General features: G+C 39.2%; 1 protein-coding gene across 1 annotated transcript; it reads right to left on the bottom strand.

Annotated features, from left to right (window-relative positions):
- Positions 1 to 5,869: 5,869 nt before the first annotated feature.
- Positions 5,870 to 18,728, bottom strand: GTSF1 (gametocyte specific factor 1). Its single transcript, XM_065887940.1, has 8 exons — positions 18,688 to 18,728; positions 13,623 to 13,723; positions 11,694 to 11,820; positions 11,169 to 11,252; positions 10,640 to 10,703; positions 8,950 to 9,044; positions 7,996 to 8,029; positions 5,870 to 5,968 (listed from the first exon to the last, which is right to left on the bottom strand). The coding sequence occupies exons 1-7, from the start codon at positions 18,701 to 18,703 to the stop codon at positions 8,013 to 8,015; spliced, it is 504 nt and encodes a 167-aa protein (XP_065744012.1). The 5' UTR covers positions 18,704 to 18,728; the 3' UTR covers positions 5,870 to 5,968; positions 7,996 to 8,012.

The following is an 18,728-nucleotide window of genomic DNA, read 5'->3' as shown; positions in this document are numbered from 1 at the left end:
GCACAGGCTCAGCGTCCATGGCTCACGGGCCCAGCCTCTCCGCGGCATGTGGGATCTTCCCGGACCAGGGCACGAACCTGTGTCCCCTGCATCGGCAGGCGGACTCTCAACCACTGCGCCACCAGGGAAGCCCTAGTTTTGTTTTAATCCACTGTGCTTTGGGGAAATTTGTTATGCATCAATAGCTGGGATATAGTACAGGGATGAAGTTAGCCTTGGAGAAGAAGTATACCTCTGACGTAAAGGAAAAGATGGATGTCACAAGAGTTCAAGTCTAGGGATGGGAAAAGAAGAAGTTAAGTTTGATAACCAGTATTTTCTCTAGAGAGTAAGAGGCAATGCCATCTGCTGAAAGTAGGGGTGGGAAGTAGGGACTATAAAGTTGAGGAGAACAATAAAAAGGATATAATAGTTACCAGGTAAAGCTGAAAAAAGCCAAACAGGAATGGGTACTTAAGAAATCATACATCTGCAGTGGAGTCAGATGGCATATTTATGTGATTTTTCTGTCACTACGCTTGATAACCTAGAGGAAATAAAGTAAGAGATGGCGGGTTTCGCTTGACTTGAGAATTGGTGAAGCGGAGACAGTAGAAGAACAACAGGGTCAAGGGAACTCAGGGTGTTGACTTAGGCCACTGAAGTGACTGACCGTGGAATCCAAACTGGTAGACATGGAAATGAGTTGCGGAGGAAACGCACAGCCTGAGAGAATGAGAGGTTGAGTGCAGAATCAACATTTAGAGAAGCAGAATGGTTATAGAAGCCCAAAGCAGCAATTTAGGAATCAGAAGTTGCAGGTTATGGTCACTATTAACAAGCTGTGTGTCCTTGGTAAAGAGAAAATTTTCAGGGCCTGTTTTCCCCTCATCCTTGGTTAAAATATGTAAAACGCTAAGAACAGTGGCTTGCTTACAGTAAGCACTCTGCAATGATTTTAGCAAGTATTCTTAGATGTTTTAAAACTATATACTATTTAATACACACATATGAAGCATAACAAGATAAAACACTGGGAAAACCACCACCCAACCTATTAAACAGAATACTACTAATATACTGTGTTTTTTCCTGATCCCATCCTCCTGGCTTCTCCTCTAGAGAAAATAACTATCTTGAATTTTGTATTTATCATTCTTTTTCCTTAAAAGAAATATGTCATGTTCCACATTTGTACAGGGCCTGTTTCTTTATAGGTAAGATGAAGCTTTGGATTAGCGGCTCTCTAAACTCCCTTCTAGCTTTAAGAGTATATGAGATATGATAGGTGGATAGGAAAGCTACACACCTAGCAGAACCATATTAATGTTTATTTTTCAAGGGTTTTATAAAGCTAAAACACTTGCTCTTCTGTTGAAATCTCCAATTCAACAAAAGGATATCTCAATGGAACTTTTTTTTTAAGAGTCTGTGGGGTTTTTTTTTTTTCATAAATTTATTTATTTTTGGCTGAGTTGTGTCTTTGTTGCTGCATGCGTGCTTTCTCTAGTTGTGGTGAGCAGGGCCTACTCTTCACTGCGGTGTGTGGGCTTCTCATTGCGGTGGTTCTCTTGTTGTGGAGCACAGGCTCTAGGCGTGCAGGCTTCAGTAGTTGTGGCGCATGGGCTTAGTTGCTCCACAGCGTGTGGGATCTTCCCGGACCAGGGATCGAACCCATGTCCCTTGCATTGGCAGGCATATTCTTAACCACTGCACCACCAGGGAAGCCCAAGAGTCTGTGAGTTTTTTTTTTTTTTTTCCCTCCCTCCACCCTGTTTTTTTTTTTTTTAATTGTTTATTTATTATCTTCGGCTGCGTTGGGTCTTTGTTGCTGTGCATGGGGTTTCTCTAGTTGCGGCGAGCAGGGGCTACTCTTCGTTGCGGTGCATGGGCTTCTCATTGTGGTGGCTTCTCTTGTTGTGGAGCACGGGCTCTAGGTGTGTGGGCTTCATTAGTTGTGGCACACGGGCTCAGCAGTTGTGGCTCATGGGCTCTAGAGCACAGGCTCAGTAGTTGTGGCACACAGGCTTAGTTGCTCTGTGGCATGTGGGATCTTCCTGGACCAGGGCTCAAACCTGTGTCCCCTGCACTGGCAGGCGGATTCTTAACCACTCTGCCACCAGGGAAGCCCCCTTGACTGAACTTCTAATTTCAAGATCAAGACTTTCCATCACTTTCAATTTGCACCTCTGCTATAAAGTTATACTCTAGAGAAAACCAACACAAGGAGCTAAATAATCTAAGCCCCTGACACTGTCCAATGAAATCCTGAAACTCAAGCCTGAGGAAATAGGACTGAAACAGATGAACTGGGAAAGCATACTTTATTTCAGTGACAAGTATTTTAATAAAAATTAAGAGGCATGGTTGGGTTCATATGCAGTAGCTTTTAATACAACCTGGATTTATTTCTTCCACATATATGTGTATATATAAGCAGTATAAAGTAAAACAACTAACTTTGTCTTTTTAACTTTCATCAAAGGTGCTTACACTATTTTAGTTTCATAAAAAACCATCTTTAGGGCTTCCCTGGTGGCGCAGTGGTTGAGAGTCCACCTGCCGATGCAGGGGACGCGGGTTCGTGCCCCAGTCCGGGAAGATCCCACGTGCCCAGAGTGGCTGGGCCCGTGAGCCATGGCCGCTAAGCCTGCGCGTCCGGAGCCTGTGCTCCCCAACGGGAGAGGCCACAACAGTGAGAGGCCGGCATACCGCAAAAACAAAAAACAAAAAATATCTTTAAATACGATAAACACAAATGGAAATCTGCTGACCATATGGCTTTCCTCTAGGGTGCCTGTCTGGCCTAGGATGCTGTTCTCCCTATCTGTAAACAACCTGAGATTTTGTATTTGTCACACCAGTTACCAAGTTGATAAGAGTTAAGTGAGTTGGACCAGGCAGTGGAATTGCTATGTCAAAGGCAAATAAATGCCCTGCTCATACACAGGTCTGCGTTTATCAGACTTCAGTATGGCTGGAATAGAAAGTCCGCTGAGATTGTTGGTACGAGGTAACCGGTTAATGTGTTTTCAGTGGCCTTTGAAGAGGCCATGACTGTACAGTAGGATGTGCGTATGTTCTGAACCTTAACAGTACCAGGACAACAGTGGTCAAAGAATGAGCATTCACTACAGTAATTTTTTCATGGAATTTCAGGAGTTTTCCTTATTCTACCCATTGAATTGGCACAAGAAAACAGATATTTCCTTAGAGGTATCTTCTTCCCAAGGCCAGTCTTGCTTCAATCAATTAAAATATAGCATACAGGGCTTCCCTGGTGGCGCAGTGGTTGAGAGTCCGCCTGCCAATGCAGGGAACGCGGGTTTGCGCCCTGGTCCGGGAAGATCCCACATGCCGCGGAGCGGCTAGGCCCATGAGCCTGCGCGTCCGGAGCCTGTGCTCCGCAACGGGAGAAGCCACAAGAGTGAGAGGCCTGCGTACCGCAAAAAAAAAAAAAAAAAAAAAAAGAATATATATATATATATAAATATATATATAAAAAATACAAATCACCTTTTTATAACCTGCCTCTTTAAAGATGGTAATAAGAAGTATAATGTCATCTCCTTGGTTTCTGTCTACTTTGGAGCTTAATATGAATTGTGAAAAGTACAACTAAAGGACTCTAAGAATGTCAGTATAGGTATTAAGAGACTAACACAAGCAGCTACTGTTCTCTCTCAACAATGAAAGGGTACTGCAGTGCACTATTTGAAACTGAATCCAAATACTCTCCTTGTTTAGCTCAGGTACAGCTACCAGGAGAGCTAAGCATCATTTATTCCCTACATTTGTTTATTCCTGGTAAGAACATTTGCAAATCACTGTGGCACTTCCAGAATACCTACAGAGAAAGGTAATCTTCCAGAAAGCAAATCCTCTCCTTGGGGTAGAGTGTGGAATCCCTGGATAAGATCAATATGCAGGATTCAAAGGCTCTCTAAGATAAGCTCAAAATTTTGAAACATGTCTGCATTTAACCTTTAACCGTAACACTTGACCTTAACTGAAATTAAGGTACAATATTCAAGTGTTTACCTTCCACTGTTCACATTCCAAAGGGAAGGTAGCCTCTGAAGAAGGTCTCAAAAATAAGTAAGCTTCTTCTCCCAACTACCAACTTCTGACAAGAGTTAAACAGTCACTTCTTTGTTCTAGTTTTTAGGAATGTCCAAAAATCTTCAGCAAACTAAATCCAGTCTAGTGAATCCTAGGCCCAATAAAAATCCGAAGCACTCTCTGAAAGCTCCTGGACAAGACAAATTGGCTGCTTTAATCATTGGTTTACTAAAGAACAACTGGGTTATCTATTTTGTGAGCTAACAAAATTAACATAGGCAGGCATTCTCCCATAGTGAGTGTTACACTCGCAAAGGTCAGATGTGTTGTGGTTAAGCTTTCGTAGTGGTGAGCAAAGAGGTGTCCTCCTAAAATAACATAAGGTTTTTCATGAATGACATGCTAGCCTTTCTTGCCCCTTTAGATATTTAAAAAACACAAAGTAACTATTTTCTATTTAATTCCTTTGTTGAGTTGTACTCAAGTAGCTAATTCTTTGCAATATGACTCATACCCCTTTTTCCTAAACTAGGAAGGAGCTCTGGGTTACAAGTGTAGTGTACACAGTTTGGGTTGTCATTACCCAAACGAAATCAAAAGGGTTTTGTATTTTCTAGTTAAAACTATTTTTAAATAAAGTTAAATGTGAGTTGCTGATACTCAAACGTAAGTAACCAGAATTAGAAGAATAATGGGTGTTTTTTTCCCCCTCCTCAATACATTATACCACCCACTCCAGAAGAAATGGTCTACTTATTCACTTATTCATACAGCTAGAAGAAGAAATACTATTGTACTAGGGCTTATCTTGAATCTGTTTTTAGAGATTGGAACTAAATAAACAGATAGCTCTGCTTCATTAAAGAGAGAATCCTGTTTTGTGTGAAACTTGTGGAAGAGGCATTCCACAAGAGCCCACTCCCCCTACAAACAATGCTCAACAGATCAGTTTTGGAATTATTGGTCAGTACGCTTCATCTGACTCCCTATCTATACCAGATCCCAAATCCCTTCCCATGCCAAATGGCTTTAAAACCAAACCACACCAAACCTGAAAAAAAACAACCAAACAAAAACCTGGTCTGGGAGGTTATGAAGTCTCCTTGTGAGGGTCAACAAGATGCTAGGATAGCCAGAGCCTTGAGTTCAGAAATCTAACTTATTATACACACGTCCCAGGGTAGTCAGCAGGGCCTTCACACATTTCAGCTTTGAAGCTTAATCAAATTTCACACACAGGTGAAAAGCCTATCTCTTCTCCACACATACATTGGTTCCTCCTCTCCATTCCAATCTTCACTCCTACGCAACCCACACCTGGTTTGACAGCTAGTACAATTTCTAGCTGGAATGTGGGAAAGAGAAAAGAAATAAAAGAAACCTACCCTAGGTTACAAATATTCAGGGAACAAGATGTCCTAAAGATTCTAAACAGGAATACGGTATATTTCTATATATAAATGCTATCAACATCAAAGACTCAATAAACAAATGCACTAATCAGAAAAGGTCCATTCCTATAAATGTTACAAGGAATTTGGTTCATGTGTGTCAGAGAACACAAATATATACACAGTTACTTTTTCCAACCCAAATTTCTTGCCTGCTTTAGCTGGATCCTTTAAGATAACTTTAAATGATTTTGTTTCATTAATGTAGAATGAGATATGAGTTCTGATCTTGGGGCTGCAGGTACTTAACCAAATTATCAAGCTATTTACAATGATGGTTTATTTGAAACAGTTCTTCTGAGCATGAGGGTTCTTTCTTGCATCAAATGAGTAAGGACTCAAAGAGGGGAGGAAAAGAAAGGTACTTGTCAGTTTGAAAGTCACAAACAATTTATCTTTTTATAATTAGATTAGGAGAAAAGAATGAAGAACCCACTGTAGCAGGAAGAAGCAAAGAGTCTTCTAGGGTCTGGCATCTGCAAGGAAATGAGAAAAAAAAAGAGTTCTTAGTTCCTATCAATGACAAAAGCATCAACTACATCTGAAAATGGGCCACACAACTACAGCCCAATTAGTCTCCTGGTCCGCTGGAAGAGTCTGTTGTTGCTAATGGCAGAACACCAAGTACTTTCTGACCCTTAGCTCTTTAGTATCACTAAGCACACAGAAACTTGTTAATTGAATTAAAAACATTCTATACAGAGATCAACGCACACTTGTTGTGTCAACTGTTTTCACGGGTGAGGAGAAAATCAGAATTGACCATCCAGGCAATTGACTTCTGCAGACAATTCTGGATTAATTCCAATTAACTTATATTGATCTTTTTCTCTTCTCATATACCCATCTACTCATTAATTCAATAATATTTTTGAGCTGTTACAATGTACATCAGGGGAACAAAAATTAACATGGTATCACCTGCTTTTGAGACACTTACCTAGTAAAAACTGGAGTTGTTGATAAAAACACAAATGGGATAAAGCATTTAAGTGCAAGGTGAACAAACCCTTTTCAGGCATGTGCATTAAAAAAAATTCTCCACGCACTCTTAAGTTTCTTAAGGGAATAAGTCATGTCTTACATTTTTTGTGTGTGTGTATCTATCCAAAGAAGAGAGTTCTGCAACAACAGGTATTCAAAAAATGATGCTTTATTTTTATTAAGGGGATAAGAAGGTCTTTGGCTGTTAAAGGATTCTTTTTTTGTTGTTGTTAAAGGATTCTTACCTATTTTTTTTTCCTTATTCCTCACGGGTTACATAGAAAAAGAAATTATCAGTGTGTAAGGAGTTTATTAGCAAAGAGTTAAGTTCCAAAGCAGAAAAATGTTTAGTCTTAAGTGATGGAGAGAAGTTTCTCCTAGGCTTTCACCATAGAGTAGCCATTTTTACTAGGTAACTATCCACACTCCATGAACACCAAGCATCTCATGCCGTGTGTCAGAGAAGGATTCAAAGTTCACCATTTACCCATGTCTGTGTATGCTTTCTTGACACACCCCAGTGCAGTTGTGTCTTTCCCTTCTGGGATCAAATCCAACTTTCTGGCTTCCAGATATATTCAATAATTTGATGTCAGAACCTACCAAGAAAAATGGCCAGTACCTACAAGCAACTGATAAATATTATTGTTCACAGCTAAGGGGTGTTTGCTTTTAGAATCTCTTTTCTGCTTCTTACCAGAAGAAACATCAGTTTTGGTACTAAAATGAACCCTAACTTGCAGAAGATCCATCTACTTCACTGTCCAGAGAAAGTAAATGGACTAGAAGGCAACAGGCCAATTACTCATTCATTCAATAAATATTCACTGAAGGCCTACTATGTGCAAGACAGTGGGGATTATCAACCCATTCCCAGCCCAACAATATTCCTTCTGCCAGAAGCAGTGTGGCTGACCAGCCTCAGCCAAGACAGCATTTGAAGCATCAAACCTGGCTCTGCTATGGGTACATAGGGTAACCTCAAAGAAAGGCTTCATCTGTGAAAACTAAAAGATTTTGGACTCTTTATATAGATTTTGTGAGGTCCTGCTAAATCAAATATTCAGATAAGATCAACAGTGAGAGACTCTTAGAGACCCAAAACTTTAAAGTTCTCATTCAAAAGAGTATGAATTTTTTGATGAGTATTAAACTATACTGCGCAGGGGAAGAACTGCAGAGCAGTGAAGCACAGTTGTTTGATTAATCTCAGTCCATTAAAAAGGCACGATAGATCTAGAATGCAACTTTGATAAAAAAAAAGAAAAAGGAAAGAGGCAGTGCGCACTATTAGGGAAAGCAACTTGGCATGTAACAGAATTCTAATTTAACTAGTAAATGCCTATTCATTAGCATGTAAAGCCATAACAGAGGCTATATACTTAAAAACACAGGCACATACAAAGCTTTAATTTGGTACCATAATCTGAAAGAAAATTGGACCCAAATTGCTTTATGTCCAGTTAAATCTTGCTACCATCTGGAAAAAAAAATAGTGAAATAAAACTGGAATACTTACTTGAGATAGATACTCAGTTACTGTGCATTTCCATCTATGGAGTAGAAATATTTCAAAATAAATACGCCATGTCAATTGAAAATCACTCCATCCCCTATTCTTACTAAACACCAATGACTTATTCCTGCGGTATATGGAATTATAATATAAAAGGAGAAGAATTTAAAATTAGCAATTGGATTCCACTCAAGAGCATGGAAAAAGGAAATAGTCCTCTACCTATCAAGCCTTATGGCATATGATTTGGTGATCTCATTTTTGGAGAAATGCAAGTATCCAAAGGGAAATGTTTTAAAGGGGATCCTCTAGCCATCTAAAAATTAGCTCAAACAGTAGCAAAAACTGAAATCAAGAGAATCTGAATTTGGGGGCAACATTAGGAAAAGAAAGTTTGTATTAAATAAAAATGACAGCATCTTGGGTGTACCATATGTGGGAATTTCTTTACTAGGGTGGTATGACATGAATTTCATACCTGTTTACTCAGCATGGTCTCTGAAGCCTAGGAAAGACATCTGAATACCATTCTTATGGTGGTTCTTACGACTCATTACTTTCATTTTGTCTCTACCCATTACCTTTTAGGCCCCTGCAATCCAATTTCTAATCCCAATTCCCTATCAATATTATGCCTTGAAAATCAGGGATGATTTCCTCCTAGTCAAAATCAATAGCCTTTTTACTGGTCCCCAAATTTACCCATGGTATTCAAGGTCAGTGATCACCCCATCTTGAAAATATTCTTTATGCTTCTGTGATCTTGTCCTTTCCTGCTACTAACCAGGAGTAGGGGGAAGTGAGTAAGGTGCTTGGGGTGCAAAATTTAAGGAGGCACTCACTCTCAGGGTCATGTGGGTACTAGGTGTTCAGACTGAACATGTCCTTGAATAATCAAGACCAACTGTATTTAGCACAACAAACAGAGTAAAAGCATTTTGCCTCTATTTCACTTACTGTTTTTCCATGGCAGAACATATGGCAGAGACTTGGGAACACGCATGCCTGAAGCCAGGTTACTCTTATGTTCCATAACTATGTTGCTTGCGGGGCTGCAAAAAGAAAGATGAATTTGACTATATGTAATCTTCAGGCAGGCACACACAAGACAATCAAATGCGTTTTTTGTAATTTGGGGGAAAACAACAACCTACATTCTGAAATGTAAACACATTTCCATCAAAACATTCTCACAATGAGAACGATTACCAGCTTCTCTGGAAAGCTCACTCTTCTGTACAGGCATTAAGATGAGTCTAACCATTTTTATTTTCCAGAAATTGAGATAAACAGCAATGCCATCTACTGTTCAGTTGTATGACAGGCTCATGAACTCAACAGATAAAAGAGATAAAATAAAATGCCAAGACAACCAAACTAAAGGCAACAAATCTCACAGAACTGAGATAAAATTAAAATTGTACCAATGGAATTCATCTTTAAGTTTTTCTATCTCAGTGCATACACAGACTAAGATACATTTATTATAACTAACTGACTTCAGGAGCTAAAAAATAAAAATTTATAAGTGTTCTATTTGAGGAAAAAAATGAAGTCTAGCATCTAATTCCTTCATTTTCTAATCCAGAAATATTCTCATTTGGGTTTGAAACATGATCTTTTTTTGCCACGCTGTGCAGCTTATGGGATCTTAGTTCCCCAACCAGGGATTGAACCTGTGCCCTCGTCAGTGAAAGCACGGAGTCCTAACCACTGGACTGCCAGGGAATCTTTTAAGGTTTGAAGATCAAATAGTAATGAAAAATCTTAAGAGGTTTAAATTAGATACAAAATCAGTGGGAAGAAGAGATGAGTTTTCTTTCCTACCCATTTGGTATTATGGATTGCCCAATCTCAAGTCAAGAACTTCTGGGCTTCCCTGGTGGCGCAGTGGTTAAAAATCCACCTGCCAATGCAGGGGACACAGGTTCGAGCCCTGGTCCAGGAAGATCCCACATGCCGCGGAGCAACTAAGCCCGTGCGCCACAGCTACTGAGCCTGAGCTCTAGAGCCCACAGCCACAACTACTGAGCCTGTGTGCCACAACTACTGAAGCCTGCGAGCCACAACTACTGAAGCCTGTGCGCCTAGAGCCTGTGCTCTGCAACAAGAGAAGCCATTGCAATGAGAAGCCCGTGCACCACAATGAAGAGTAGCTCCCGCTCGCTGCAACTAGAGAAAGCCTGCACACAGCAACGAAGACCCAACGCAGCCAAAAATAATAAATAAATAAAATAAATTTATTAAAAAAATAGAACTTTTAAGATTACTTTTTCCTTAGACACTAGTTACCCAGAGTAAAAATGATACATGTGGTATAGCTAGAGAATTTTTTCAAAGCATTAAAATAATGTGAACTTAGCAAAATCTCCAACTAAGACATAAGAATGGCTGGTGCCACTGTCTCCCTTACTAGACTATAAGCTAGTATTTTTGTGTTCCTGTGGTAATTAACACAAAGCATGTGACCTTTTTATGAATCAAGGAATAAATAAGGAAAAAACCCCACCAAAACTATATCTAGACTAAATTACCACCAAGTAACATCATCAAGGAAAGAGGTCAATACATGCTTTGGTGGCTTCTATTGGTAACAGAGCACTGTGATTCTGGGAGGAAGAGGTGGGAATGAGACCCTTTCATTTACCTGTTGTTGCCACAGTAGTTGGCTTCGCCCCAGACAAATGGGGTGCTGGTCTGTTCCCACAAATCTGCCAAAGGAAGCAAAACATGGTTTGTGGTACTACTAGGTAAAACACCAATTCATGCTAGTTGAATTTGTAAGGTGAGAAATAATAAACATAAGTTTAGAGAAGCAAGTAATAACTGACCAAGTACCCGGCCTAAGTGACAGAGTAGCAAGAATTTAATTGAAGGATATAAACACAAGTGACATAAATAATAATAAATGTGCCTAGTAGCAACCAAACACAGATGGTACAACACAATTTATGGAAAAAAACAGATGTAAAGAAGTGCTTTTTCCAATCAAGAGGGATAGGCTGTTCCACGTGTCTGCACAGAGAGAAATATGTGCTTGTATTGGGGCCCAACAAAAATAACAAGTCATTCTGAACAACATGGTATGTTCATAAAAAAGGAAAATCTTCCTTCTGTCTAAAGCAAATGACTTGAGATTTTGACATTGTGAAGAAAAAGATGTAGAAGCATTTCACCTTTATCCCAGTCTTCATCGCAAGGAGGGCACTGCCATGTGCTCTCAGCCAGAGCCTCTTGTCCAAGGTTCCTGGTTTGGCTGACTGCAAGACAATAGAGATTCTGACTTAACAAGGGAACACTGCCAAGTTATTATGTTTAAAGGGGTTAGTGGCTTAAAAGGTTGCAGGGTCTTTGTTTCTGAAAAATGGATGGGATGAAAGCTAAACAGAGAGGTCTTATCCCCTTGCCAAGAGAAGACAAGAAAGAGAAGCAGAAACAAAGATGTTTGCCATATTTATGGTAATAAAAGAATTTTCATTTTTAGATGAATTATTAGCAAAATGAAATCAGGTTGTTCAGAAGAGAAAGCAGTCTGACGAACACAACCTGACAACCTTTTGCTGCTAAAATAAAAATCTCAAAGGCAGAAAACCATTGTTCTTCTGAAATGATGAAAGCCAAAATCAAGGTGATAACGTAGCATCATATAAATCTGAAGGGGCTAACCTCCAACACTGAAACATTTAGCTAGTCAGTCTTACCTACATCCTGCTCAATGCAGCTTTTGTCATCACAGCTTGAGATATGATGACTGATTTCAGCCCGAGGAACCTGATGGCGAGCATTGAAGGGACAAGTAGCCAGTTTGTTTGCGATGTCAGGATGATTCTGTGAAAAAAATTAAAGGGGTCCATCAATAAACTTGTGGCTTAACTTGGTAGGTAAACTCATAGTAGAACATTAAGAGGGAATTACTTATCACTCATATGGACCATAGAGACATTACCTCAGAATCATCAAAAGCTAAGCCTCTTTGTTATGATTATAAAGACTGACAACACAGATATTGGGGTTAAAGTGGCTTGTATGGAAGTAAGCAGTGAATTTCGGATGGGGTATTTGAAACATATCTTCACCCCGTTTACTTCTCAGGGTCACAAGATTCAAGCGGCACAGCCTGTAATGGTAGAGCTCTCTGGACATCTTTGAAAGCTGATATTCAGGATGAACAGCAACACTAAAACACACGTAGTCTGCATTGCAGTAGTGCCCCTGCTACTGCAGTACAATAGTGCAGGAAAACAGCTGTTGGAAGGGAGCTGCAGAAGAGGCAAACCCAATGATTTTTCAGATTAACACAGGAACGCTTACTTAAAGTAATGATGCCTGAAATGAGGCTCTGAACAATTTGACCTTTATTTCAGCTATTTCACTAAGGAAAATCCAAATGATAGAGAACTCTGCTGACCAAGTTCTTTAATACAAAACAAGAAAACAAAACAAAATGTTTAATATCACCCAAATCCTATGGTAAGTTTACCAGCAATTAAGAAATTTATTAGGAGAAGCAAAAGATATATCATAAATGATACTCAAAAAAGTAAAAATAATCTAAAGTGGGGAGAAGCGTGGAAAAATATAGGGGATGGAGAAAATTGTGAGGGCAGGTATCTCCATGATTTTTGTAAGGGATATCAGGCATTCGAATGCAAAGGTTTTGTAGCTGAAGATTAAGAGCATTAGAATAGGGGAGTTATGACAATGTCTTCTTACCACTTGGACCCCTTTCCCAACCTTTATCCTTGGAACATTTTTGAGAGCCTAGGGGAGGAAGTTGTGGTAGTATTTGCTAGTCCATATTGCCCAGGTTCAACCTTAAGGAATCCTTGCTCTAGAGATTAAAAGGAGCTGAGAAATAATCAACAATGGCATTATAATCATGTCTCCAGGACTGCAAGAGAAACATCCTTTGAAGAATGTTAATGCATACTTGAATTGTATGCAGGTTTAGATTAAATACTAAAATTGTTTTCCAAGCATAAATCCTGGCAGAACTTTGGCCTCTGTATCTGACATCTATATTCTAACAATCCTTTCAAACTGCCTCAATTAATATATCAGCATTAAACTAGCTTACATCAGCTAAGTCTACAAAAGGGTGACCAGAGGAAAAAAAAATCTTTGAGCTGGTTTTTTTCCCCCAAAGATGCTTACTGTTGAAACTTGGAGAAAGTTATTTTTAGGAATGATCTTTTCTTGGGTTAACCTCTAGCTGTTCAACTTCTCTAAAATTTCTAAACAAACAAACAAACAAACAAATCAGAAATAAGTGTATTACAATACTCAATCCTTATCAGGACAATGAACACATCAAATTCACAAGGCAAGAGGGATTTCTCACTGCTAGCGAAAATTAGTGTTTCCTCTGTTTTACAAAGGCTGTGAAGATTCTAGAGAAGCTGTTTATGAAAGGTGCTCTGTCACTAGTGGGGGGAAAACCAAAACAAGAAAAAACTTACATATCCAAGAAATAAACAAATTCTTTTCTATAAATATTGGTATTTAACCCAAAGCAATTCTGGCATTCAGTTAAAATATTTATGCTAAAATTATTTGATATTTACAAAATTTGGCTTTTAAAAAGAACTCAGGAGGGCATCACAGGGCAAATTAAGAAAATAATACCCTACCTTTCTGCACTTGATAAGATGATAAGGAAACCTGCAGGCCCTGATCTGGTGGTTTTTATCATAGGGGCATTGTAACAGCTTTTCAGGGTCCAGGGTATCGACTGAAAGAGAGAAAAATAGGGTAAGTATAAAGCTTAACAGGCCCTTGTAAAACTTCAGCATCCCTGGCACACTGGATTTTTTCAACAGAATCTGTAAGAGTTCAACAACACAGCCTAACGACAGCTTGGAAATTTTTTTTAAAAGGGTGACTAAACATCTGAAAATAAAAATGTAACTTGAGAAGATAAAACTGCGTTATCATAGAATCTTCATTAAGTCCAGCAAAACCAGCAGTCATGGGGTGGGGTCTTGGTTCAGATTTGGTTGTACATGAATATTGTTGTTTTCATTGTTGGTTACCCTTATTGTAAACAAAAAAATTAAATGAAACATCTTTTCCTTTTCTAAAAGTGCTAATTCAGTGTCATAGGACTTGCGTGGTGGCGCAGTGGTTAAGAGTCTATCTGCCGGTGCAGAAGACACGGGTTCGAGCCCTGGTCTGGGAAGATCCCATGTGCCGCAGAGCAACTAAGCCTGTGCACCACAACTACCGAACCTGCGCTCTAGAGCCCGCGAGCCACAACTACTGAGCCTGCATGCCAAAACTACTGAAGCCCACGTGCTCTAGGGCCTGTGTGCCGCAACTACTGAGCCTGTGTGCTGCAATTACTGAAGCCCGTGTGCCTAGAGTCTGTGCTCCGCAACGAGAAGCCACCGCAATGAGAAGCCCGCGCACCACAACAAAGAGTAGCCCCCGCTTGCCACAACTAGAGAAAGCCCATGCGCAGCAACGAAGACCCAACGCAGCCAAAAAGAAAAAAAAGTGCTAATTCAGGGTCATTCTTATCTCTAGCTAGTTCAACCAGAGCTTCCCAGCCAGTATGTTGAAGGTTGGAATGGACAGTGTACTGATACACTGCCGTGTGGGTCTATTGCATGCGTGTCTCCTATTCCCCAACCAGTCCTAGGGTAAGTTGAGGGTAGTTAATCCCCTACACTAGCATCCCTATTTACTAGTATGCTATGACATGAAAAAAGTTGGTAAGCATTGCTCTATATGTGTTATACGTTCTATGGAAGCTTGAGAAATATTCATTGATAGATTTCTTTTTCGTCTGTCTGCTTTAATGTACTTCTATAAGTAGTTCCTGATCTTGGTTAATCTAGTTACCTCTCAAATGAAACCAATACCTTTACCAGATCGGTGGTTTTACTTTTCATATTTTGGAACATAATGAAAGACAGAGAATTCTTTAACCTAGTGATTATCAACCTGGCCACATAAAGAAGTAGAATAATCTGCAAAATAGAACCTGCAGTTATTAAGACAACTGCGGATACCTTAACGGGGCTGCTGTGTGAAAGAAAGCCCCTAACCTATATCATGCTATTTAAAAGTACCCTTAGAAGACTATACTTTTAGGGACCATTTCAATAGTTTGAACAGAAACTAGAGAAGTTTCTCTGAACGTGTACAACTATCCTTATGTTCTGCAAAATGTCCAGGCTGAGCCCCAAATTTTAAGAAGCCTGGTTAAAGAAGGGAAATTAAATGGTTAAGCACATTCTGAATATATTATGAGGACAAGAGGCAACCTAATAAAATGCTGTTGCCACCACTGAAGGCAATAATAAAAGTGAAATAAGATAAACAATTCACATTTGATAAGAGGCTTATAAACCAGGAGACTGCTATGAAAACCAGAAGCTAGTGGGGAATTGAAACAGACAGCTTCACTGGAAGAGTGGTAAACGTGGGATAAATTGCTAACCATGATCGTGATGCAAATGAGCCAGAAAGGTGACTTGAAGGACAGAATGAATAGGAACGAAAAGTCTTAAAGGACAAGCAGGCTTATTATGCCAGCCAGGCTCATCCTGACCAGCAATCTTTTCATATTTCTGAAGCTTCAGGACACCCGGGAAGAGTGTACAGATGAAATTCTTGTTAGTTTTCCTTCATTTAATCCATTCCATCACTAGCAAATGATACACCATGTCAACAGCTAACAGAGACTGGACATACTTTATGATTCATATACATTTTACTGCCCATACAGTGGTATTCATCAGAGTTGATAATGATAGCTTCCTACCAAAATGCTTTACTTTTCGGTCTCTGATAACTTAGGTCAGCTCTAAACTGTTTTGCGGTTTTTTTTGTTTTTTTTTTTTTTTGCGGTATGCGGGCCTCTCACTGTTGTGGCCTCTCCCGTTGCAGAGCACAGGCTCCGGACGCGCAGGCTCAGCGGCCATGGCTCACGGGCCCAGCCGCTCCGCGGCATGTGGGATCTTCCCGGACCGGGGCACGAACCCGTGTCCCCTGCATCGGCAGGCGGACTCTCAACCACTGCGCCACCAGGGAAGCCCTAAACTGGTTTTTTAGATTAAAATTTTTAAAATTTTATTTTTAATGGTAATAAGATACACATAACATAAAATTTATCACCTTAACCATTTTAAAGTGTACAGTTCAGTGGTGTTAAGTATATTCACATTGTTGCAACCAACCTCCAGAAATTTTCATATTGCGAAACTGAAACTCTATACCCATTAAATAACTCCCATTTCCACCCTGGCAACCATTATTCTACTTTTTGTTTCTATGAGTTTCACTATTCTAGATACTTCATATATGTGAAATCATATGGCATTTGTCTTTTTGTGACTGATCTGTTTCACTTCCCACAATGTCCTCAAAGTTCATCCAGAGTATAGCCTGTGACAAGATTTCCTGTACCTACTTTGCTATTTGCTTTCTTTTAACATACCTTTGAACTACTTCTATGTCAGTATGTTAAGAAATGTTTCACTGCTGCATACGGATGTACCATAGATTCTTAATCAGTTCCCTTACGGATAGACATTTAAGTTGTTTCCAGTTTTTTACTCTTATATACAATGCTGTGACTAGCAATATAACATATACTTCTTTGTGCATTGTACGAGTATTTCCCTTGGGCAGATACCTAAGAGTGCTACACGAAGTATATACGCATTTAAAGTTGTAATGAATACTATCGAACTGCTCAGCAAAAATCTTGAGTGGCTTTCTGGGAATATAACTTAATTTGAAAAACAAAGCAGGCCCTGTGGACAACCTTCCTCCAAGAACGTAGACTCAGATGCTCCTCACACTTGCATAGAGCCCAGAACCCATGGTGAGAAATGGAGGAAACTTCACAGAAATAAGGAACTAGACTTGATGAGAGTATCATCAGCTAAGAGGTACTGCCCAAAGACAGAAGCTGGAGATCTTCAGGAATCTATCAGATTAACGTTAGAGTTTTAGGTCACTTTGGGAAAAAGGTCAAACATATTCTAAAGCACTGTTTCTCACTTTAACATGATTCCCGGTGTTAAATCACTTGGGGACTGTGTTAAAATACAGATTCTGATTCAGCAGGTTTGAGATGAGGCCTGAGATTGTGCATTTCTAACCTACTTCCAGGTGATAGTTTTCTTTTTTTTAAGTCTTAAAACAATGAAGCTTTATTAAGAAAGACAGATAAAGAAATGCTATAGACTTAAAGGAGTTGATTCTTCACAAGACAACTTATTTATTAGACTTAATCACAAAACTTAAATAAAATTGTAAACATACAGCAAAATTCACCATTTCCTTCTTTCTTTAACAAACATCTACTGATTATCACTACGTAAAAAAGTCTGTTATGTAGCAATACAGTAATTAAAAGAACCAGGTGATATTTTTCTAAGAAAAAAAATATCACCACTGACAAAAGTAATGAATAGAGATATAAAGGGGAGATGTTGCTTTCTAATTTAATAGAGTAGTAAGCTTCCAAGAATAAATAAATATAAATCTCTCATATCTATCTCACATGGAAATCTCAGATTTTAATTAACACATTTTTAGAAAAATTAAGGGGGTGAAGGAGGAAGCCCTAAGGAAGATCAAGGAGAATCAGATCCATTCTTCTCAAAGTATGGTCCTCAGATTAGCATCATCACCTGGGAACATGTTAGAAATGCCAATTCTTGGGTCCCAGACCTTCTGAATCAAGAATTTTGGGGGTGGGGTCCAGCAACCTGTGTTTTAACAAGCCTCCCAGGTGATTCTGCTGCATGCTAAAGTTTAAGAATTTCTATTGTAGATATTTAATAAAGATTGTTTCCATGTAGTTTCTACATGTTGGTGATAAAGATTCTATTGGACTCTTCCTTGAAGGTAGAATGGGACTAAAATACCCTTTAGTTAGAACTTATTAATTATAGAGATTCTGAACAAGACAGAAAGTAGCAAACAAAGGAGGCCTTGTTGACGAGTTTTATCCACTCAGATGTTCCTCAAACTTGGTCAGGGTCTAGAAACCATAGTGCTTTGTAGTAGCAAGTAGGGCACTACATATAAACAACATATAAGACTCTGGTTCTGACTCTGTCCCCAACTACCTATGTAACTTTAAGGCAAATCAATTAATCTAGGTTCTGTTTTCTCAGTTGTAAAATTCGAATGTTGAATGAAATGATTTTTCAGGTCTCTTTTGGTGCTACACTTGTATGATCCTAGGTCTCCTGGCTCCCATTTGATTTGTTGGGCCATCTAGATTCCTGGATCACTTGAGAAACAAGAATCCTCCCTAGGATTTCTTTAAGTCTAAAAACTCAGTGTACATCCACATTATGTATATCATATTATCCCACAAAATAGAAAGAAACCAGTTAGTTAATGACTATCCCTGTGTCATTAACAGGAGAAACTGAAGTCCTGAGGAATGAAAATGCTTCATTTAATAAAAATATAGTTTAACACAGGTGTCCCAACCACAGCTTTCTCAAAGCTTGACGACTTCTCATACTTCTTTATTTAAATTTCAAGTGTCGTATTTCAAATTCAGACATTTCTCTACATTACTAAAACAGTCTCTGGGGAGACATTTTCTTCTCAGCCGTCTAGTGAGAAGAGTGAATCTTTCCCAACACAGTAAAAGTCTTGTCAGACAGAAAACTACATGTAAGTAATTTACCTTATTTTCTAAAAGCAAAAAGAAGTACGTACTGTAAGTTTCTTCCATCTTGGAAATGAAGGAGCCAAATCCA

This window comes from Phocoena phocoena, chromosome 11 (genome assembly GCF_963924675.1).
Source record: "Phocoena phocoena chromosome 11, mPhoPho1.1, whole genome shotgun sequence".
Taxonomy (NCBI): Eukaryota; Metazoa; Chordata; class Mammalia; order Artiodactyla; family Phocoenidae; genus Phocoena; species Phocoena phocoena.
The sequence above is the reverse complement of the archived record's forward strand: the minus strand, read 5'-3'. Positions and strand labels throughout refer to the sequence as shown.

Bases quoted from the DNA above. Each gene is read 5' to 3' on its own strand.
- GTSF1 (XM_065887940.1), bottom strand. The intron at 11,821-13,622 runs GTAGGGTATTAT...TTTTTTTCACAG, and splicing joins ATCTTATCAAGTGCAGAAAG to AATCATCCTGACATCGCAAA. The intron at 10,704-11,168 runs GTGAAATGCTTC...TTCCTTTGGCAG, and splicing joins CGATGAAGACTGGGATAAAG to ATTTGTGGGAACAGACCAGC.